The sequence below is a fragment of the Onychostruthus taczanowskii genome, unplaced genomic scaffold (genome assembly GCF_017590055.1).
Source record: "Onychostruthus taczanowskii isolate IOZ18803 unplaced genomic scaffold, ASM1759005v1 scaffold34, whole genome shotgun sequence".
NCBI classification, from domain to species: Eukaryota; Metazoa; Chordata; class Aves; order Passeriformes; family Passeridae; genus Onychostruthus; species Onychostruthus taczanowskii.
Genome location: NW_024500794.1, coordinates 2,479,131 through 2,504,291, shown reverse-complemented (window position 1 = coordinate 2,504,291; position 25,161 = coordinate 2,479,131). Strand labels below are relative to the sequence as shown.

General features: G+C 39.7%; 1 protein-coding gene across 1 annotated transcript in view; it reads right to left on the bottom strand.

Annotated features, from left to right (window-relative positions):
- The window catches only part of GSK3B (glycogen synthase kinase 3 beta), a 149,294-nt gene that overhangs the window by 55,409 nt on the left and 68,724 nt on the right, over positions 1 to 25,161 (bottom strand). Inside the window, exons 3-4 of the mRNA XM_041411048.1 lie at positions 14,107 to 14,190; positions 1,421 to 1,531 (exon numbers count right to left, since the gene is read on the bottom strand). Coding sequence (XP_041266982.1) covers positions 1,421 to 1,531; positions 14,107 to 14,190 — 195 coding nt within the window. The remainder of the gene's footprint in view (positions 1 to 1,420; positions 1,532 to 14,106; positions 14,191 to 25,161) is intronic.

Below are 25,161 nucleotides of genomic sequence, written 5' to 3'. Positions count from 1 at the left end.
CCTGCCTAGTTATCCATCAGAAGTGAACAAATAGGTATGATCTGACCTTTGTGTAGCAAAGATGTCTGGAAAACTGCAAAATCTTTAATGACATTAAGGTAACACGATCTTTTTAAATACAGGATTATATAAAAGCCTTGCCAGAAAAATAAGAATAGCTATCCAGACTACCTGGAACAGGAAGTCCCAGGCATCCTGCAAGATGAAAGAGTTGAAGCCGATTTTTCTCTCAAAGTGTAAGGAAGAACAATTTTGTCAAGTTCCCACAACAGAGAAAAATTAGGGCAAGAATACTGACACAAGATATATAAACAAGTTATCAGAAGCCAAGCCTACAGATTTTGGGGAGCATATAACCTGAAGACATGATGCTCCACCAACAGACCAAGAGAGCGACCTTGAAGTCTGCTGGAAAATAAATAAATTTCTGTGCTTTCTTAAAAATCAGGCAAACGTGATTCCTATTGCAGAGACATGCCATTTACAATTTATGCACATAGTTATGGCACAAAACTTCATTATTGAAATAATTACTATTTGTAGCTTCCACCTTTGAAACGTTCATCTTCTTTCAACCAAACTGAAGTTTTTTCTTAAGCCAACCCTTACATTAAGCGTTATACTTTTAAAGAGGAGTCTGGAGAAATCAATATGCACCAGGAAATTTTGTTGGTAATTTCCATTAAATATTACCTGTGTGCCATGTTAACAAGTTAATGCCATGTGAAAATATCATCATCCACTAGTGCGTGGATTGTGGTCACCACAATATATGAAACAGAACTATGAGGCCCCAGATGGGTCCCGTGTCTGACAGCAAATGAGAAATTTTATTTACTTTAACTCCTGTGTAAAAAATGTAGACAACTTGAGTAAGGTTTTGAAACTACAATGTGCATAAAAGCACCTTATCCCATGTAGCTTTTGAAGATACAAGCCAATGAGCTTCAAGTGGAAACAAAAATGTGCCTTTCATGACCACAACAAAAGCACATGAACTCTTACTCATATGCCAGGAAAAGGGGAAGATAACAGATTAGAGAACATTCTCCTGACATCCTCTTTCAGTTCCTGACCTTTGTTCTATTATGTCTTCACCACCTCAGGAAACTGAAAGCTGCTAATCTGGCTGGTCTCAGTCTCCATCTAAGCTGCTTCAAAAACAAAACACTCCCCCCACACTCAATCTCCCTGACCCATTCCAAGATTTCTGTAAGGTCAGAAATTGGGAGTGTTTGTTTAAGTCTCAACCCTCTATTCTTCCTTCACAATAACAACAAGTAATTCTATTTTTTTTCCCTTTCCTCAAGATCTATTTGCTTCTAAAAATTTCTGAAAATTTATTATCTTGTCAGAAAAGAGTATCCATGGTGTATTTCGGTTATCTTTCTTCACCTAACCATATCTGTCAGTTACCTACCTTGACATAAATCATAGGGAGTGTCTGTTTGGCCCGACTATAATGTCTGGCAACTCTGTATACTGTTTCAGGAACATAGTCCAGCACCAAGTTGAGGTACACCTCATCTTTCTGAAAGAGAACAAAGAAGAAAAACAAATCAGCACTAGATTTGAGGCATGAAATACAATCAAAGTGCACAGAGAAACCTAAAAGATGAGAAAGCTGTGGACATTTTAAGTCCCATCTTTAGTGAGTGAACTAAAGTCATGGAACTATTTAGGTTTTGCACTCATGCATTAATACTTTTGTCAAACTCATGTTTAAGGTCATGTTAATTGCTCTGGTCTCCTATGCAAGATATTTTCTGATTATAAATGCAGACAAGGATATAATTGCTCTGCCCAGTCAATATTTTCATTAGGAGAGTATTTCAAGGTAACATCTGCATAATTAGTTAAAACAGCCTATTAACTCATTAGTCCCTTACCTGCCAAAACCCAAGAAGTGCAAATTTAAAAGCTCAAAACTCAGCCCCCAACAACAACACATCAAAAAAAGTTCAAACAACCTTCATCTTTTAGAAATGTTACTTTGATCTTACTGAATTCCCAGCTCTTAAGAGATTAATACATATTAACCATTTGTATATAGTAAGCCTGTGTTAACATTTGTGACCATTCTGTTTACAGGTATTTCTATGTCCCAGGTATCTCCAACTTAAACATATGAACTTAGTCATGACAAAAGAGGACAAGCCAAAACCAAAGTCTCAAGTAAAATTTTTCTAGGATTAAGTTAGAAGTTCATGTGAATGTAGCACAGAGAAACAACAAAAGCAGCTTTATAATAAGGTACTTTGTTACATTATAAAGTACCTTATTATGCATTAGCAAAGGAAAGAAGGAACAAAGAGGACTTAAATGACAAAGTACTATAATCATATAGTGCCAAAGTGCAAAACTGAGAATTTTCAGCAGTAAAACAGGTCTTAAAGAGATTTCTGATATTTTAATGCAGTCTTCAATGCAAATCCTGCCAGGATTGTGAATACATTTAATGTTGGGGAGTGGGTAAAATCAACTAATTCGGCATAAAAAATTATTTTGAAAGCTAGTGAATTAACTAGAAGCAACCTTTCCTGTGCCATCTATTTTAGCACCTAGAACTTTCTATCGAGAAAGACAATACACAGAGAATTTACATGGATGGAAACAGCACAGGGCTCCCAAGTCTTTGACTGGAGGCCCTTGTCAGAAGATCCACTGGCTATCTATATCTTAACACCTAAACCCAAACCTCATCTAGCTACAGCAATTTAATACTACTGCTCTACTGTGACTTGTCCCATGACTTAAAGCACAGAGTGAGGTGTGTTTCTCTCACAGTGCTCCGCTATCCTGCCACAGCAAAGAGCAGCAGCAGTCTGGCACACGGTAACACACAGAGAAATACACACCTTGAATACATATGCAGAGAACTGCTGGCTTTGTGTGTTTTTAAAGGCTCAGAATTCAAGATCTCTGCTCACCATTATAGACCAAGTCACCTTGCATGGCCCTGCCTAAGTCATTCTTCCCTGCAAAAAAAAACCAAAAAAACTCTTTTCTTAATATCATTGCTTAAATGACAGCATCAAGCAATTGACAATGGTCCACCAACTTGTATCTATCTGGTCTTATCCTACTTCTCAAACACAGGCAAAGAGCAGCCTCCAAGACCCTGCCTATGCTGGTGCTTCTCCCACGGCCATCCCAGGAACTGGGAACAAAGTGAGGGCTTCTGGGGACCAGTCTGGGGAGAAGAAAATTTTTGAAATGGATGAGAAGGGATAACTAGCAGCAGTGCAGAGGAAATACCAGACGGCTCTGGAACTCCACAGACGTGCAAATATATGCAAGGGGAAAAAAACCAAACCCACTTGTATTTTAGCACTTTTCCTGCAGCAGGGAAAGTTCTTCTTTCCCTGACTCTCACTTCAAACCAATAAAATTCATCCACTACCTCTTCTTAGGTCAGAGCTTTCAAGATTTAGTTATAAAATACCAAAAATAAATGTCCTAAAAAATTCAAAGTTAGTTTATGTTGGTAAGGCAATCTGTAAACCATGAGAGAAAACAGACACATGAATATGAATGCTGTTTGCTTCAGTGTAGATACAACCTGATGAATATGCTAAATGTCTGCCTCTCAGAGGATGGGAAAGTCTTACTGGTGACAAATCACTTCACCGAGTACTGTTACTGAGGTTGGTGACTTTGATCCAAGGATTCATGTTTCACGTACCAAAAAGATTTACATGAGAGATTAGAGGAAAAAAAAGAGTAAAAATTAAATTACAGTGATTTTATAATCCTCTCATAATACTAACAAAAGGACGCATGTAAAACAGTAAAACATATGATCAGTAAACCCTGTCTACGCTCTTTCACAGCAGTGAGTTTTGAGAATTGCAGAACTACTCTCTAGTTCATACAATCTTTGCTTTGCTTTTAGTGCCTCCATTTTTATTTCTAATTTTACATGCTGTTAAAAATGGGACCAATTCAATAGCATAACACAAGCACAAAAACCCTTGAGGCATTTGCATCTTTAGAGATGGAGGCTTCACTTCTGAGTGGCATGAGTTTTGATGCCATCGGCAGTACCTGAACAAACAGTGTGGGTTTTGTGTGGTCTGCTCCTGTGTAAATGTGTATCACACAGAACGCAAAGGCACATGAACACCTTTCCCCCCCTCCCCCATCAACTATCAAGTTTTGGTGTACCACTTGAGGGACCCAGAACTCCAATATGCACCTATGAAGGCAAGGCTTATGCCATTGGCCACGTAAATAACGGCATATTCCACTCCCACCACACACAACTGATTCCAGAGGTTCTCTTAATGACTGCTATAATGAATTAAAGACTATTCAAGTGTTTTGAGTGACATTTTCCTGATGGCATCTGGCACTGATCTAATAAACATACAGGAAAGAGTTTTCACGAGCCCTGAGCCTTCTCAGTGAGCATGAACTGAATGAAAATCATATCCAAGTTACCTGGCTTCCACTGAACAAGATTCAGGACAAGCTAGGAAGCAGTCATGGCCTGACAAGCTCTGAGCATGATGTAACCTGGTTTGCCTACCTCATGCGTTCCTCCTAAACACATATTTTTCCAGTGACCCAGATGTATTGCAATAGGAAACAGGGTTAGCTCAAAGAGCTTGCCAAATGAGGGCAACTGCTCGAGGATCAACTGGGACGATCAAGGCTTATCTTTCCATTACAGGGCACCTCACCACATATTCCACAAGTGACTTGTTTCCATACTGCTGTTTCAAAACTGCAAGTCTGAGACCGAAAGAAGTAACCTGACTGTCACAAGCATGTCTGAAATCACCTACAGAGAACAGAAAATACCAGAGGAAGCTGCAGCATATGAAATACGGAAAGCAAACACAAGAGGTCATTAAATAACTCACTTCTCCTTAAAGACCTCGGGCTTACTAGCTTTCTGTTGCAGGTCAAATGTTCATGTGTATTTGTATTCTCCTGTGCTTTCTGCTAAGGTTATGACCCCATGTACAGTTCAAAATAAAAAAAGGGAAGGGCAGAACGCCAGATCCTGAAACACAGAATCAAAGTATTTCATTAGGATTTTGACTTCAGCAATGTGGCTCATGTACCAGCATCAAGTGCTAGAAGCTGCTTTTTGTCACTTGGCAGATGAATCCTCAGTTGACAAACACTGCTCCAAAACGAGCTACAGCAAAATAATCACTGCTTTGTCATCAAATTGCTCTGCACCTCTCAAGAACCACCAATTCAGGCACTGCTTCACTTTGGTGGGAAATACTTAATGCAAGTAAATACTTACGCAACCTGTACCATAATAAGAGGCATGAGAAAGACTAGGACACAAGAGCCAAAACATTTTAGCAACTTCATTCTTTTCCTTGTGCCAGAAATTGGAGACAAAACAGGATGAAAGTACATGAGCATTACACACAATGTGGCTGAGGACTGAGTAAAATGGAAAACATTGCCTTATTGACAAAGGAAAGGCTGGAGGTGTCAAACTCCATTTTAAAATTCTTGTCTCTTTCAGTCCACATAAGTAATCTGCTTAAAGCATCCTCCAGTTGTGCTTGAGGCCAATATAAAGAAATAGCTATTGAATTAAAATAAAGCAATAATCACTTTTCTAGATTGTTCCTTGTGGTGATAGTTAAAATACTGCTTCTCTGCGATCATCCCCTACCTCAACAAACCTCAAACTGATCCAAAGTGGTTCCTACAAACTTTTGTTAGCCTTTGTTTTCATTTATCAGACACACTACATTTACAACATGCAAATATAAAGCAGCAACCAATATTAAGTCAATCACAGTCCAACTATTTCCACTATTTACCACCATGATGTTAGAAGCCAGGGAGGTCATATATGCCAAACACCAAACTAACAGTAAAAGGAAAATTCTTATTCTGAAAATATGTCGGCATCTAATAAGACATTGGAAGTATTTCTGAACTGTCAAGGCCTATGTGGAATCTAAGGAAAACTTCTCTGAACATCAAGTAATAGGGTAAATAGGGTAAAAATAGGGTAAAAAGGTTAAAGAACTATTCTGGGTGCTCTTTCTTCTAGGGTGACTGTATTTACTGCTCAGCATTTGGGAGAAGTGGTGAACATGCTCATTTGAGTTTTCATCTCCTGGCAAATCAGTAACAGAGCGACAGTCGTTCTGGCGTGGTTTGGGATGGGTTTTTGCTTGTTTTTGATGGACTCCACCTGATCAGCTGTATGAGCATAACTGAGAGGACAGGAACAATACAAGAGTTTCTTAAGCTAACTTTGCATTAGGAGAAATAAATGTGTAATTGCACTTGGAAGAAACTTGCTTCATATATCTACTCAAGCTAAATGCACACAGACAAGCGATACAAGCCTAAAATGAAGTAATGTGATTCCAAAATGTACTTCTCGTTATTCAAATTATCCCAAGGCTTCAGTATTAGGGCTGTATGAGGTAAATAAACCAATCAGTTTACCCAGGAGGATTTTTTATTTAGCATATGACAGCACCCCATTGATGATGTTTCAGAGGTAGGTGCTGCATGGAGCAGCAATGCAACAGGATGCAGCAATGCAACAGTTCTGTCAAAAAGCACCTAAGGGATTTACCTTTGAGTTGGAAAGCAAGAAAATGCCTTTCAGCATTTCATGTGGACTATGCCTTTTTTGAGAGCGCATTATTTGAACACTGGAATGTCAGCATGAGGTAAAATATGCCCTTCACCCTGATGCAGGCATCTAGATTTAGACAATACACAAAGTTCAAAGCCACAGTTTTTGCCCTAGATTCAAAAAATGTTATTTTACTTTTCTTAAAGCCACAACCACCACACCCCTTTATCAAGCACCATGAGAGACTCGCCTTCCTTCTCTTATCTTGAAGGCTGACATTGTACATTAAGGATACAAAGACTTTGGACTTTCAAAGACAAAGCAAAAATTTGCAGCCTTCCTACTCTGACAACTGAGTAGACATGATACTCAAGCAATATTTGAAAATGCAAAATATGTGCTAGCTGACCTTATTTGTATGAAGGAATGGTGACATCCAGTGGCCACGTGTGCCTGTTTTTACTTGCAGTTTACAACTACATCTATTTCAAAACAGAGCTTTGGCTGCCGCCAAAGTAAAGGGAGTGTAAGCCTAGAGATACAGTTGCAGTTTCACACAGATAAATGCAGGGGTGTAAGAACAGTTGAAGACTCAACTTCCAGTGCTCAGAAAGATATCAATACTTTCTAATAGTGCTGCAAATATTGGACAGCGCATCTTCTTTTGTAATCCCTCACTCTTCATGACTGAGTTTGAGAACTGAGATCTGTACAAAAAGTTCTGTTCCTATGCCTACTTGTCAAAACTTACCAAATTGCTCTGTAATGCTCATTACTCTCCAGCAAAACACATTCATGTTATGTAGGTAGGAACTGCCAAGTGGGTCAGCCGTGATGGCAGCATAATGCCAGAAGTCAACCCTCCCAATAAAATTAGTATTTAAGAACTTTCTTGGGTCTTGTTTGAAGCCAGCTGGTTTACATTATCTACCTTAGATCACTGAAAGAGTAGAGGTTCTTAGGTGATGCACTAAGACATTCTTTGTCAGAAGAAAAAGAAAGACATTTTCTGACCTAGTTTTCCCCTCTAAAGCGGAGTTACTGTAAAGGAAAAGGTCACACATTAAAATAATTTGGGAATCTCTGATGATTGTTGTTTATTTTATGCCCTGTGAACTCCTTAAGCTTACAAACGTACTTCCAAGGATAATCTCTATGAAGTTGGAAACATCTGCCTAACATCTAAGAGGCAGGACTGAGCTATCATCTTTGACACAGGTGATCTGTGGATATCTGAACCCACAGTCCCAAGCAGGGACTGTGCCGTAAACTGGCCATAGGTCTGTCAGAAGATGAAAATGAACAATGATGTTCAAATCACTGGAGTGTCCTGCACAGCTCCTGATGAAAGAAAAAGCAGAGTCTTTGGAGAGCCACTTGTTTTCTTGACTGTTCACTACCTTCCAGAGTGAATATGAATTTCTGAATCAGGATATATCCATGACAAAAAGCAAGACAAGACAATACACAATAATGGTTCAAACTACATGCCTGCCTCGGGACAAACAACACAAGCTGCCTTCCTAATGGCTATCCAACACAGGGAAGATGAGAGCAGGAGCTAGAGCTGGCAGAGGAACAACTTGAGAACAGAAGCAACCAGATGTACTGGATGGCTCACTGGCCTAGAGAGAAATCTCTGAGCTTCCTATTTTCACTGCATGCAACTCCCACACTAAGGATCTAGCCACTGCTGCCTACTCCGCTCTTATGAAGCCCTACCACAGGCAGACTAAACTGCTATTTCTAATAACAAAACCTACTCAAAACCAGAGACTGCTCATAACTACAACAAAGGAAATTCCCAGCCTGTTGCAAATCCTAACAGCAGTAACTGATAATCATTATATGATGACTGGTGCCCTTTTTGAAATGAGCTTGGCAGGCCTCAGGCAAGGACTACAGAGATACCAACATCACAAAACTCCTCATAATTGGCATTAATTGCTTCTTTGTTGACAACACACAAGATCTGCCAGGGACTGAATGAATAGTAGTTACTAAATTCATCTCTATTGATAGCCCTTCAGCACATTACTAGGCTGGTACAAAACATTCACAGAGACTATCACTGCAAAATTGGGCTCAAGGCTCTGGTAATTGACCTTTTTATGCAGTAACTTTTTTTTTACTTAAGTTCAATTAAGAAACTAAATGGTTCCCATTTTGACAGGAACAGAATGGATGGTTCTTACATGAGGACCCATCTGAACAGTCCTGCAAGAAATAATGGTGATGTTCATGCCTCTCTGAAGGTGGAGGATATGACAGGGATGTAACTTGCAAATCAGACAGTGGCCCCCTTCTTCCAAACTTTTTCATTGTTGTTTAATCCAGTGCTGCCAGAGCCCACGAGATAGTGCATAGAAGCTTATAGATGCAGCTCGGCATGTATCTCCTACATGTTTATTTTAAACTTCAGCCTAAGTCTGTGGGAGTAAATTTCCATCCTGAGTCTTCATGGACTTTTGGCTACATGCCCTTATAGCTAAGGCTAAATAAGACCTGACATCAATTAGAGCATGCAGAAGGGCCAGCTCAGCCTCCAAAAAGGTGTCAGCATATTGCCTGTTTGTGATCTCTCTCTGCTTCCATTTTTGCTTTGACTCCTCTGAATACTAAGCCACCTTAAGGAGGAAAAACTAAAGGACATAACCACAGGTGTAATTACTCAACCAAAAATGTATTTACTTTTACTTTGATTTGATGCAGAAACAAATCACTTCAGTAACTTTTCATCCACTTTTGAACAAAGGTATGGATCAGTCTATTCAACACCCTAAAGTATCCATACAAGAAAAACTGACAGTTACGAAATGCCACAAAGATCTAACCAGAAACAGAGAGGGATAAAAAGGCAGAATTAGGAACTCATTTCAGGTTTTACACAGCTGAGTAATTTTACTTGACAGCTACTGATTTAAGAAGTTAGGTCATTCTATAAAACATCACTGAATACTCTTAGCAAAGGAGTCAGAGGAATTATTTTCTATATTAATGGTTTCCCTGCCTTGGAACATGGCCTGAAAGGTTCTCAGCAGAATTAGGCTAGAAAGGACAGGCGGCAAGACCATTCCCCCCTGCAAAAGTAAATCAAGACCTACATTTTTGTATCATGCTAAATAAAAAGCAGATCCTGAAATTAAGGAAATGTATCAAAAATCAGCCCTGAAATATATGCCTTCCTAATACTGTCTGATCTGCAGTGGAAAGCTGACAGGCAAACCAGGCATCTTGTTCAAGATCTTATCCTAAGGCACAATACCAAAGCTATCAAACAGTGGAGCTGGCTAGTACTAAAATCCTTCTCATTTTTTCTAAGAATTACCTAGAAACTATAAATCACAGAAATACAGCATGGAAAAGTCTTATGAATATTTTCAGAAGAAGAAGCTTTCATACATCATTCAATCCATTATTTGGTTGTATTTTCTTCCCCTCTGTCTCATTCCACCAGATATAATTACACATTTTAGATTACTGAAAAGCACATTACAGCTATGAAAGTCAGTGCCCTGTTATCAGATATCTCATACAGCCTCAAAATAAGAAATAAATCAGAATCTACTCTGACAAATTCATTAAGGAAAAGGCTTTGGAAAAAACTGGGTTATCCAACAGGTTTGACAAATGTCTGTAAACTTTCAAAAAGAAGAAATCGAGGAGGAAATAGCTTATAGAAGCAACTTAAATGCCAAGCCTGTCAGCTGTCATCTTAATATAAATTACGAACCTTCTTTGAGCTCTTTTAGACTAGAAATTATTAGTCAAACATAATTCTTAGTACTCAGAACAACTTTTTGTATCTATATATACACATAAAGGTATAAATATGTGTGCATGTGTATATGTATAGACACACACACTTCCAATATAAAGGCAATATAAATTCAAAGACGCACAGATAAGACAGAGTCAGTCACAGAAAAAAAAAGGAGAAGAAAAAGGAGAAGAAATCAGTCAAAGCCATGTTTGATACATGATTTTCGTGCTGTTAAGGCTTGATGGCTTTTGTCAAAAGAAGGAAAGAAGTTTAAGCAAGCAGGAGACATAAAAAGGAGAGTTCATCACAAAAAAAAGGAAAGATGAGGAGCTCAAACCCTTCAACCAGCCCCACATAGCCTGCAGAAATAGCTAATGGAGAGCTACAAATCTCTACAAACTAGCGCTACAACTTGGACACATCTAAGGAATGGTCTTGCACTAGCAAGTGGTTTTTACACTTGTTTTTCTATTTGATACTTTTCCAGTTTTCCAATCAAGAATGACACCTCCTGTTTTGCTAGAATGAAGCCAGCAATTGAAATGAACTGAAGTGATTGCTAGGCACATGGCTTTCAAAGAGTGCCACTCTGACTACATATGGAAAAATCCTTTGAGGTATCTCTAAATCAAGACAGATTTTAGCTTCTAGGACACTGGAAAACTCCCCCACCAAAAAAACAAAACAAAACAAATCCTCCAAAAAAACAAAAAAAAACCCCAAAAAACAAAAAAAAAAAACAAAAAACCCCAACCAAACAAAAAAATCCCACCAACCCAACAAAATAAAACCAACAACAACCAAAAAAAAGCCAAAAAAAAACCCAAAAAACAACCCCATAAAACAAACAAAAAAACCCCAAACCCATCCAGAAAGAAAAGTCTCTGGGCTCAGGGATGCTGGTGTCAAGCACTAGGGAAGAAGGGAGAAGTCCAAGCAACATGAACAGATGGAGTAAACACAGTGGCATGAAAATCTTTATGCAAAAGACTGCATGATATATAAATATCAAAATTTAATTAATGAGATCAGCACTATAAGAGTTACCTCTGAGACTTTCCCATTGCTGCTAGACTTGAGTTAATTATCACAAACACCAATTAATGGCAGAAGATCATCAAGTTCTTCACAAAGACTGTCAACAATTGCAAGCCCAACTCAGCACTACACCACCACATTTTCTGACACACAATTCTTGTGTTTCTATATTACTCTTCCCACTGGACTTGCCTTTAACAATCAGTTTATATAAACCTGTGGGGACATACCATCTACTTATGCAACTGCTTCCTAAACATCCTTCCTGGTTACCAGATGGGACATTCCACTTTTCTCCTTCTCCACTCCACAAACAGACAGTTTGATCATGAAGGAAATATGAAGGAAAAGATGCTATTGCTTCCCAAAACTGACAAAAGCATGATAAGAAACGTTCTCCTTCTTTCCCACGTCAACTTGAGAACACCAACTTGCTTCTGTCTAGAGCTTTTCCCAAACAGCAGACAAACTCCAGCCCCCTTCCTCCTAGCAGAGAACTAGTCTGCTACAAGTCAAGAACAGCAACCTGTTATACCCCACAGTCCATGGAGGAAAAGCTGTGGCAAGCTGCTGTGCTAACACTCAGCTTGTGTTTGCTACAGCTTCTTGTGCAGGTGTTTCCTGAGAGCTGCAAGAATGGGCAGGAGTCACGCACGCCATCACAGCTATCTTCACATGCTGCCACCTACGTGGAAATACTTGCAAGCCAATTGTGTGTCCTTTTGTATTGAACTGCAAGAGACCTTGCAACCCAAACTGCAGCATTACACAGCTCACGTCCTGCTGGGTGTGTGCTGGCCCCAGGGACTGCTTCCCATTTGTCCAGTTTTGCAACAGGGTAGCAGTGGAAATCTCACAGCCAACAGAGCAGAGGCGTGAAGACCGAGGAGCAGAAAGTAACATGAAAGAAAACTTCTCACTGAAGCATGAAGATTCATTGGCCATGGATAGAGACATTTTTAAAAGCTACATTAGTGCTGCCAAGAATCAGCCACGAGGAGTTGAAACAGCAGAATGGAAAATCCAGTCTCAAGCTCAACTTCATTTAAAGATTTCCAAAAGAGTTTTTCTCAAGTTACTGTTACACAAAAGCTCCTGGGACAGTGTTCTGAGCAGTTTTAACATTCCACTGTTTGCAGGAGGTTTTTGAAAGCCCTTAGATAAGGCAATTGTCACATCTGTCCAGGAAATTCTGCTTCACTCCAATTAGGTTAAAAGCTGTTTTAAAAATCCCAACCAAACCACCAACAAAAAATCCCAAACCCAAGCCCTCCTTCACAGCATTTTCCTTATTGTACTCATGCTGCTTGAGGAATTTCTGTTTATGAACAAAATACAGCTTAAAAAAATGACACTGCACTACCAACAAAACATACACAGCTGAAAATGCTTGTTAGCACCATCCAAGAGCAAGGAAGGAAAGGGGACGTTGATAAAAAAAAAAATTTTAAAACTGTAAATTATATTTCTCCTTGAATGCTGTAGTCTTGCAGGCTCCCTACAAGCACAGGCAAGGTACAAGGCCAGGTGCCAGGCAAAACACCTCTCAGGTAACAGCAGATCTCCTCCAATTATCCTCCTGTGCACAGCACAAGACAAAAGCAACTTATCATGGAGATGTCAGCTCCTTTTCTGGCTCCAAAGACCATGAAGGGGGTGGGCTGCCTCTCCCAGTCTGCTGACCCACTTCATGAGCCTGCAGTTAACAGCCTGCCAGTAGCTATCAGCTCTCATACACAGCCCTTTATAGCACTGTGGACAAGTACATCAGCGTCTGAAGACAGCTAAGGATGCAATCTGCTTTAAAAATAAAAAAAATGGGCAGCATTTATATAAATTATCTAAAAATTATATAAATATTTGTAATGTTACATAGAAAGATCAGAGAAAATTCAGAAGGTCATCTAACTCACTCCCCTACCTCACAGCTTACATTAACTCCCACATACACCACAATGACTTCGTTTTTACTCCATGGATGATCCTGATTTAAGCATAAGGTTGGATCAGATACCATCTTGAAGTCCATTTCATCCTGAATTCTCCCTATGATTGGTAAAATGCTGATATATACTTAGACAATGAATACCTTATAATTTCACATTAAAATTAAACCTTGTAACCCCTTCTTTAAAAAACCAAGAAACTTTTAAACTTGGACTGAACAAAAACAAACGTCACTATGTACTTCTTGAGAGTTATTAAATCCAGCTATTTGCTCTTTCTTCTGGAGCACAAACACTCTGACAAATGAGACAATCACATGATCATATATTATTCTTTCCTCTGGGCTCTGAAACTCAGCCTGTACCTGGAACAGATGCACAAAGAAGGGGGACAGAAGCATCCAAAGACTGGTTCTGGGAAAAGTCACATAAATGCTTTATATCTAAAATGCTTAACACTGAATCCTAGAAAACACATATATCTGCACATATAGAAAGGTAGTGCTAGAACACATAAAGCCCAGCTGTGACCCACTAAATTAAGAAAGAGGCAGTGCATATGCAAATCTACTGCAGCCTTGCTGTATTTTTAGCGTAACACTGCTCCTCACGGACCACACACTCGTATAGTGAAAAACATCTGCTCCAGTATGACCTGTTGGGCACCATTATAGCGTTTGCTCAGTAGTGAATGTCTGATATCTTCACATTTCTGTCTCCACACACTCAGTCCAGTTATACCCCAGACAGTTATCAGGACACATTGCTTTGTTTTTCGTTCTTACCTTCTCTCCACTAGAGTAGAAGAAATAACGCAATCGGACAATGTTACAATGATCCAACTTTCTCATAATCTGGAGCTCTCTGTTCTGAAACAAGAGAAAAGCAAACAATTAGAAAAACTTTCTGTGGAAAAAGTAAGGTACCATCATGAACACTTTAACATACAGCTACAGAAGTTGACAAACCAAAGAACAACTAAGTTGGAAAGGCAACAGCTTTCACATATTTATTAGTATTTAATGCATTTGTTTTATTATTGAGAATATTGCCATCTTTGACTACATTTTCTCTCTAAAATAAACATCCAAAAATCCAATAGGTAATTCAAGAATTACCTATTTGCATTATCAAACTGTCAGTGGCAAAAGGCAAGAAGACATGAACTTTTTTTTGTTTTTCCCAATCTTTTAATAATACAATATATCAACCAGAAGGATGGGAAGCCTATCCCATTTGATAATATAAAAATAATGCAAACATTGGCAAAGCAAACAGCATTTCCACCTATATGCTCACCGTTCTCTACAGTGCAAGAGAGGTTTGTAACAAAAGATCCTTTCCTCTACCATGCTTTTTGCAATACCAACATAAAGCACCTGAAACTGATTAGGTAACTCAATTTCCACTTTTGTTCAACCGAGGTTAAATCAGTTTAGACAGACAGAACAATAACATTATTTTCCCATTTTATATCAACTTGAAAAAGCTGTTAAAATAAAATCAGTTCATAACATGCACGATAAACTGGGAAATTTACTGCAATATCTGTTGCATAAATAATGCCTGAACAAATGAAGGATCTTGCAGCTCAGCAGGTAAAAACAAATAAAGTTTTGAAATGCAGGTAGGAGTAAAAACAAGCAAGTAAAATTAGCACAGCTATGTTTGTCACACTTCATTCCACAGCTGTTACTACAATACTTCTTTCCTCTAGTCACATTTACACATCACTGTTTTTCCCTTCTCAATTAATACACAATCTGCAGCTACAAAAATAGAAGGCATTCCATTTTTCACTTTGATCGTGGGATTGCTAATCACCCATCCTAAAAGGGCAAGAACTAATACACTAGACTACTTCACTGTTCTTTACTAGCATCATTAACTCTGGCCAAGTTCAGGAATATTTGGGAAGAGAACTCTTTAGCCACCACACATTTTCACACTTAAATGCACACAGCTAACACCCACTTTGTGCAGTGCTGCTGTCAAAACAATGATTTCACATTCTGTGTTATCAGAGGGTCACATACGGTGTCTGTCACTACAATTAATTATTAAGGAACTCCACAAGAACCACTCAGAGCTTCTAATGTGAACATGGCTACAAAGTCTGCTTTTAATTCCTCTAAGCCATGTAGCCTTAAAAAAAAGAGGTGCTACATAAGATGCAGTATCATTAATCCTATCAACCCAGCCACCCGCTGACTGAAAAAATACTTCAGTATTAGCCAGCTCTTTACAAACACGAGTGACATCTCACACAGTTATCAGCTGGCAATTACCCAGCCAGTGGTTAAGGAGAAAGCAAGTCCCTCCCTGAGCCTGCCTGGCCTCTGAGGAGATTAAAGCCTAAGACCATTTGGTACACACCAAGAGAGGCCTATTCTATACTGCAAGGTTGCAAAGGGAAAGAGAAAGCAAGGAGAGACCTGTGAAGCTTTCATGTAGCTCCTGAAATCTTATGGTGTGAATTTGTGAAAAAGGAATACAGGCTTCACCACATAACTCATCAATACGCCTCACATCTCACAGAGTAAAGCATTCTCCTGGTAGGAGCAGAAGCTCACACATATTCTCCACTTATTCATTCTTTATTAAATCCAATTAAAAAAAAAAAAAGTTAATTTTTGGAGTCATGGCTGGGATTTCTGTGCTGCATAGTACAATTCAAACTACAGATCAACAGAATCCCATCCTCTTGTCTTGTCCAAAGCACTGCTGGCCATGGGGTATCTCCCTGGACCTTACAACATGGAGCAAATTTCAATTAATGAGTGAAAGCAGGGATGGGTCTAGATCCCACTGGTTACAGAATCACCTATGATGACAGAAAATTAATTTCTCTTCTTGCCTTGTACGGCATTTTACAAAAGGACTAAACCTAACACTGCAGGTTCTTGCACTTCAAGCAAATTCCATCAGCATTTCATAGCCCAATATATGGCAAGTTATTTCTTCTTCTCTTTCTCCTGACTGTGAAATGGGAATAATACTTTTTATCTCATGGTTTTACTGGAAGAAACATATATGCTAAGCATTAATGTGCAAATATTATTTTGGAAGTATCTCTACTAGCTTCTTAAAATACCCATACATACTCCAAGACAGGTTATTGCTTCGTGTTCTTTAGATAGGGTGTATGTGCTGATTGGATACACTGGAAAAAAGAAATCAGCAAAAGTTATTCTAATGCTAGGCTGAAGTTATATTTATACTCTGGTATCTCATCCTAGCACAAGCAGTTTCTGCCTCCTGTGATGCCTTCCACTTTGATCCATCTCCTTCAGCTCTCATCCTGACCATCTGCTGCACCTGCACAAAGAGTGTTTCAAGAGGTGCTAATATCAGGGATAAGTCATAAACCAGTTACACAGTAACCTATATCTTGCATCCTGTGACTAGGCAGAAGGAAACATATCTAAACTGCAATCTTAGCCAAATAGTCACCTCAGCTATCTTAAAACCAAACTGATTTCTAATCGCCACTCCCTGGTGGAGTTAAAACTGGAAATACCTGAACAATTGCAAAGCTCAAATTGGATTTGGCAGGGGAACAGCTACTGATGTTCATGTTCAAGAATTACTTTTTTCTCAGATGAATGCTTCAAGTAGTCTCACTTTACCATATACTTCCCTGTATACATCTTAAGTAAGTAACAGCCTTTTCACATTAAGATGTGGATTATTAAATACCAGTACAGAATTGCATGGAGAGGAAGGGGAAATACCAGATTATAACCAGAGAACCTTCAGTGAAACAGTAGCAGATGACATGCACCAAGTTCAAGAGACAAAATGCATGTCTAAAGATAAAGCTAACCAAAATAATTTCAAAACATGCTGATGAGAAAGGCTGACAATGCACATTCAAAATACAGGGTAGATTTAAACCTAAGGCTCATGCTTATCCTTAACTCATAATTTTTGTCTTCCAAGATACATGGATGCAAAGTCAAAGACTCTTAAGAGGAGGAAGTCGTTCCACTTTCCTGTTCTCCCACCCTTTCATGAAGGAAAGGCTTGAGTTTTCTAACTGAACAAGTGTACCAGGCTGGTAAGCACTGCAGAAAGCAATACCCTTCAGCAGCAGCCTTGCCACAGGAGAGGACCCAGCAGACACGTGTTGCCACCAACACGTGCTGCTGCGGCACACGTTCCTTTGAGGACCCGCAAACCAATGGGACTATGAACGGATTACTCAGCATATTTTCTGCAGTTCAATTTCTTTATCTAAAATAGATTTCTTTATCCAGAAGGCAAAGGCTGCTGATGTAGACTGCTCTATGATCAGTGCATTTAAGCCCTTCACTAACTACTGTAACAAATGCCATGTGACAAAACCCTGTTCATTCCTTATGAAGACAACTTTCCTAGATCAGACTGTGTCTTATCTGTTCATTATATTGAAGAAAACTGGTTGCTCATCAAGGTTAAAGATTTGGTTAAAGATTGCCAAGACATCAGATTTATAACTTCAAAGCACAGCCAATAAAGTTCCTGCATGAAGATTCATGCCTTCTCTCCGAAGTTACATTCCCAATCCCTCAGAGCTGAGCTAATGCTGCATGTGATACGATACCACCAAAGCAAGGTCATTTCTGCCTGTATTACTACTGTAATCTGCTATTACAAAATAGGATAACCATCACTCCCGGCCACATATACTCCCTTTCCTCCCCATCCAGGGATTTCTAGAGCTAAACCAGTTTGCATTCATCACTCTTAGTCTGATTCTTTGCCTTCTCCCTGTCTCACACCCTCCCTATCCCCTTCTCCCTCCCCTTCTTACAGTAGGGGATAAAATGACTGGCTCATCAGAGATGAGGCTTTATGGACTTGCAAGTTCTTGAACTGCACTAGAGCAAATGATGGTGAAAGGTTTTGTACAGCTCGTGTCAGCATGACACTGTCAATATACACCCAGTGATTTAGAGAAATATAACCTGGATTCAGTTCAGAAGAGAATGTCTCAGTTTCCCTAGCAGCAGGGCATGCTGAGTTTTGATTTTTGTTTTTCTTCTGAATAGCCTTTTTAAAGTCTCAGCAAGGTTCTTTGAGAACTGTGTTCAGTGCAGACGAAATGGGAGAAATTAGGAATTTATATTTTTGCTTTCTGTCACACCAAGGACATGACCTGGTCATTTTAAACAGATGAAATTAGGTATGTCTTGAACTTTTAGAGAAGATATCTTTTAGATGGAAAGGCAGGATAAGCTATCAGTCTAATTCAAGAAGTACTTTCAGCATCAGACTTCTTGCTTAAATCAAGTAGGAACACCAACTAAGGTTAATGCTTATTTTTGTACTTCTTAAAGTAATTGTTATTATTCTTGGTGTAATACCTTCAAATGATGAAGCTCAATACCTTGGGTTCTTCTATCAGACTGAATAAACAGAAAATGGAGCATAACTGCATGAACTGTGGCATTACAGATAGATGGAAGTAGCACAGGTAATCCAAATTTCTCAGCATACACACTATTCCTACTCTTGTGTATGCCATGATTATTGTTTCCTCCTTTTCTCTGCTTCCACCATAATCTTCTCCATTTTACCACATTTCTTATCCTTCTTAAAGGTTTTCCCACAATGAAGAGCATGAAGAGAAAGCCATGGGTAAATTGGGGAAGAAACCAGCTTCCAGCAGGAGGCATGAAGACAGTGATGAGCCAGCAGGGCTTGCTTCTTTCCCCCCCTGCTTCTTCCCACTTCTACAGCCAGAATGACTCATCACATCCACTCACCTTCACCTGCTGCACTGCTGAGCCTGCCCTGACAACAAGCTCAGGCCAAAATGTTGAGAGATTCAAAGCATTTTTCATCCAGCAGCAAAAAACCTTTTTATTCTGACCCCCTCCCACCACAAGAAAAAGGCTGGACTCCAAGAACAGGGAAGCAGACACATGCTGAGAGGATTTTCAGTGTGATCCTAGCCAACTACTCTTGATGCCTTGCAGAAACAGCTGCTTGCACAACAACAAAGCCATCCCTCCTAAACTAAGCTTTGCAAAACTTCCCGAAACAAAGAGACTCAAGACCTCAGAGGATGTCATTGAAATAGCACCTTGCAGGTTACCAAGAGTGACCTGGGATCACAAACCCAGCATAATTAGCACATTTTCACTAATATTGTTACTAAAGCCTCAATCCTAGTATATGTGGTTTGTCCTAAGCTTAGTAGTCAGTCCACAAAACACAAGCTGTACCACATCTTCTCTAAAACCTCCTGAAGTTGCCTGGCCCATTCCTCCAAAGACAGATTTCTAACTCCATCAATCACAAAAGTGCTTTTAACACTGTCCTGCTGTCAGCACAAGTATTACAGAAACTACTGTCACAGAACTGGCTTTACCAGATGTGGTAATTCAGGCATTTTACAGAATAAAGGCCAATTCCTACATCCACCTTGGCCCAACATACCACAAAGACATCAGTGCTTGGAGGCAAAAGTAGTGCAAAAGTGTAACTACAGAAGCCTGGGCTGGAAATCTGTTTGTGCTGGTCATCAATAGCTACCCACCCATATTAAGTCCATTTTTCAGGCAAGCAATTTAACGCAGAGATAAATGTCAACAGGGATCACAGTTTTCCTCATTTACATTTGAGGTGTGGCTTAGGACAAAGCCTCAGTCTCCCCCTCCTGTCAGTCACAGCATATTTACTGCACCAGCAGATCTAATTTGGGGTGGTCTCCATTTTTAGCACACCTGTTAGTCTCAAACTCACACAATCATGACCTTTAATCCAAGAATAGGGGACAATGCCAACAAACAAATACTATGTATTAAATATCTGCATCTATGACATACCAAGAGCTGTAATGACACAACACCCACCACCCAGTTCCTGCTGTCGCAGCAATGACTGGTAAATACTTGGAGTCCAGCAGGTCAGAAAGTCCACACATCCTGTCCTGCTGCAACCTCTACCAATGTGTAAACACATGCACAGAAGCAGTTTTGAGGGTTAGCAATTGTAGAAACACTACAAATTTATGACCCAAGAAGTCCCAGAAACACAGATCAAATACTAATTTATATATTGCTGACGTTCTCAGATTCCCTAATGAAAACAAAAAATAAGAAACAAAGCTAGAAAAAAAAACCAAAGCAAAAAAATTGGTGATAGCCATCAGCAGTTTACAGTTCAAATATAGAATTGCTCCTTTAAATACCCTCACCCTCCACCCCTTCCTTATAGCTCTTCCTGCTTGCCATTCAAGGAATCCCAAAGGGAAAACCCAGAGGCTAAGTACCTATACAACAGGAGAATAACAAGTGCATGTGCACGGTGCCACACAAGGGGCATGAGCAGGGGAAGCTGCCAGGGGGTCCAAGATACAAAACGTTTGTGTTTGCACTTCCGTGCAACTTGGCACATTGTGGTTGCATCATGCCCTGTTTTACTACATAACCAGACAGAACCAAAGGCTGCAAACCCAGCTACATTTTGCTATCAAGATCCACAACACTGCCACTCTTGTCGCTGTTTTTCATCCCTTAAAAATCTGATAATTAAGATCCTGAAGCAGCAAACGACAGAGGCGCATAGCAGGGCTGCACAGCAAAGTGTTCCTGATACGCTGGCCTGCAAACACCCGGAACGAGTCACGGGCACAAAACGCTTGCGTCAGCTGCATTCTGTCCAAAATTTATTACTGAGCACAGCGACCTTCAGCCTTGGCATGGGTACACAGCAGGGCAAAAAGTGTCAGCTCGAATGCGGCAGCAGCAGGCAGGACCTGCCTGAAGAAGCCAGTGGGCAGAGTGTGCTGGGCTGGAGCCAGGCCAGGGCAAGCTGAAGGCACAGGCTTCAGGCAAGCATAGGTGGGGCCACCAGCACACTCCCAACCTGCAAACCCGTGATTATTAACAGCTTGACTGAAATTAGAGAGTGGGCAGGGGCTGCAGGAGTCAAAAATATGCTTTCAACTAAATATCTAGAATGATGAGTGAAACAAAAAGTCACACAGCTACCACAAAAGTGGACTAGATTTCATTAGCCTCTTCAGAACCAGATGATTTGAACCACAACCATGCAGTAATGAGTGAGCTGACAGGCGCAGTGGATGAAATTCTGAGCTACTAACACACACCTTGTTTTCACCCTATTAATTCCTTCTATTACTGCTCCAAATAAATCCAAGCAACACATCCCTTCTCAGGAAGGGACCAGGTACTCTCCAGTTCCCAACTCTTCCCTTAGACAGTAATAGCAGGTGCCATATTATGACATCACCAGGCTGCTCTTTCCAATGCAGAACGCAGTCCTTAAGCAGACAACTTGCTCTTTGTACAGCTATTACACATCGTTTTCTATAACTGGAAACAAAAATGTCTTATTTATGTTCTTAAGAGATAAAACAAGCCTTGATGTCTCCTGGGAGAACAGAAGAAAAAAAAAATCTCACTTTTCTTTCATTTTCTTCCTGCATCTCAGCAGTTAATTGAACAGTGGAAGACAAATTCATAAGCTCACTGTTGCCTCTTTGAATGGAAGTGGAGTTTTTAAGAGCCTCTCAGGGACTTAATACCACCTCTAAATTCCTTCCAGCTTGGGAAGCATGAGACTAAACTCAGAAGACAAACTGATTTCCAGCATCACATCGCTTCTAGACCACAACCTGAAATTCACTGAATCATTTTTAAGTGGTTGTTTCAAATACTGTGACCTGATCAACAGCTCAGTTCTACACTTCTATTCTACAGCATCTGCTGTGCTCTACCAGTAGCAGGTCCAGATGCAGGAGGAATTGCAGTGTACCCAAGATAAAAGTTAGAAAACCAGAATTAAGTCTGAAACTCTGAGAGATTGCTCAAGTCCATTATAAGACTGAAATAAAGTGCAGCAGAAGAAGAACTGAAAGGAAAAGTATTTTGTAAAAGGCAGCCCTATGCTTTCAGAGATAATAGCAGCCATTCTTTTTCAGTGGAAGCACAGAGGATCTCTGTTAAAACACTCTTACAGTAATAATCCTTTTCCTTTCATAGAAATAGCAGTCAGATTTTTCCTCATGTTTTGATTTTTAACTCTTTAACCAAGAAGAAAGTAAATATACAAATGCCTTTAACATCAGTCCTCAGGGAGTCTGCAATATCCATAGAACCTTACACCTGCAATTGTAACCAGAACAGGTTGCAATTAATCTACTAATCAAATAAGTTCCAATCTCCCACAGGCATAAGACATTTGCTGGGTTGCTAATCACTATGTTATTAAACATTAATGAAATGTTTTATTACTCTTGGCCTTCTCTTCTTACATATGATGTAGCAGATGTTTGATGCAAACAGATTCCAAAGGACTTGCAAAACAAAAATAATTTCTCCTCACCATCAAAAAAAATTTATTTATTTAGGGAGCAGGTAAGTACTGCTTCCAATGTTTATTTTTCCTTTGTCTCAGGCCTATTGCTACATGAAATGAAAAAGCCTGATGTTACAAGTCGTGTGGGGCTTTTATTTCAATCCAAATGACTCCCTCAGACCTGAGAGACAAGGTTCAAATTAGAAGACACAAAAAAGGGAAATGACGGGTGGAGACTGAGCAGGGAGTACAGGGAGAGTGGAACTGGCAAGTGGAATTAGCCTGAAGATGATTATTTGCCAAGCAGAATTAAATTTTCAAGAAGTACAATTTCTTAATAATGAGCTCCTAAATAACTAAGATTTTAAAAGCATAAGCATCTCCTGCTGAACTCAGAGTTTGGGCAGCTCCTCCTCTGGGGTTGGGGGAATGGCAGAGGAAATTGGCCCAACTCCAGCTGTGAAGTTAAAATTGGAATTTCCACTCCTCACCTTGTGCACATACACAGTAAGCTATTCTCTCCAAATCCATGTTGGGTTCCCCACCCCTGGTTTGCTAAGTTTGTCATGAGCAGATAACAAAATTCATTAGCTACTGCTGTAACTAAGAAAAGCACCATATGTAAATAGCAGGTCTAAGATAAACCTAAAATAATAAATACCCTACCAAATTTCAAATGATAGCCTGACATATAAAAATGTTTCAACATTCCTTCATAGTTTTATATATAAAACCAATTCAAGCTTCCCCAAATACATATCTTCATATTAAAAGGCAACACCACATTCTTCCCAGAGCTGCAGCATAATTTCACCACTTGACCTTTGCTAGATACAAACAACCTATCATACATTTGGAAAGGGAAAGCCAGCTATGTCAAAGTACAAATTTACTATAAGCTGTTGAAGAATTAGTGTTCCAAGTTTGATAAAAGAGGTTATCAGACTTTGTGCTTGAGGGTTTTTTCCTTAGTCAGCATTAGTGCTTTTCAAACACTGTCCCACTTTTCAAGAAATCATTTCCTTCAGCAAAACGGTGTCACAGCACTAAAATGAAAATATTAGGAAATCTTCACATTCACTTCTAGCCTAAATTGCCCCAAAAGAAAAAGCACAGAGAAAAGCAAGTTTTAGTAACTATTTGCATAACAAGGTGTGGTTTTTAATGACATATTTAAAAGCAGAGACACAGCACTATGATTAGATTCACAACTTAGTCACACTGAAAAGGAATAGAGATCTCCAAAAAAAGAAAGGTGCAGAAAGAAATTATTTCATATGTCAGGTGAACACCAGGAATTCAAAGTGGCACACTTTTAGCAAATTTCAAAAGGCTGCACTACCACCTCGTGGGTTTCCATTTCCAGAGTTTCCCAAGCACCAGATCCAGCTGGATAAATTCAGGGCAAGGGCAACCTAATTACCATGAAGGCCAGTCCTTCCCCCAGTATGTGCAAAAATCATAAAATCATGGAATGGTTTGGGTCAGCAGGGATCACCTTTGAGATCACCTAGGTCCAACCCCTCTGCCACGGGCAGGGACATCTCCCATTACCACATTGCTCAGAGCCCCATCCAACCCAGCCTTGGACATTTCCAGGAATGAGGCATCCAGTTTCTCTGGGCAGCCTGTTCAAGTATCTACCACTTACACAATGAAGAATTTCTTTTTAACATCTAATCTAAACCTAACCTCTTTCAGTTTAAATCCATTCCCCCTTGTCCTATCATACATGCCCTTGCAAAAAGTCCCTCTCCAGATCTACTATAACCTCCTTCATGTGCTGGTAATCTGCTCTAGGATCTCCCTGGAGTCTTCTTCAGGCTGAACAGCCCCAACTCTTTCAGCCTGTTTTCATAGGAGAGCTGCTCCAGGTAGCTTTGTGAGCCTCCTGACTTACATCTTGCTTCCACAATAAAATGAGAACTTGCACATAACCCTGTAGCAAGTAAACAGAAGAGAACTGCTGAAAACAAGAGACTGAGGGAACAAAGATTACATGGTAAGACCAATCATCTCGGCATGATCTCATCCAAAGGTTTGTCAGCAGTCGTCAGCAGATGCTTCCAAGGAAGTTCCTGGTCATCTGGAGGCCTAAAACCTGAAGACATGGCATGGACTTTTAACTTCTCTTTACTGAACCTGTAAGTTGTTTCCAAAAATGCAATTATAGAAGAAAATAAGAGGCTCAATGCAAGTCAATCACAAATTATGTCAGGTGAACACCAGAAATTGTTTCCTACACCACCTACCACCTTTTCAATGGACTATGCATTATTTTGTATTTAACACATAGTGCTAGAGAGGATTCTCATAAGCTAATTCATTAAAACATCCACTGTTAATAATAATAATAATGCAAGTGGCCAAACCTTCACTGACCTTGCCAAATATTTCCCATTACAAGATCTTATTTTCATGGCTTAAGAAGATCTCCCACTACACACATCATGCAAAACAGACATGCTGTGGAGATGACCAGGAGTTGAGTAATGATCCTGCCCCTCTACTCAGCTTCACTAAGGCCA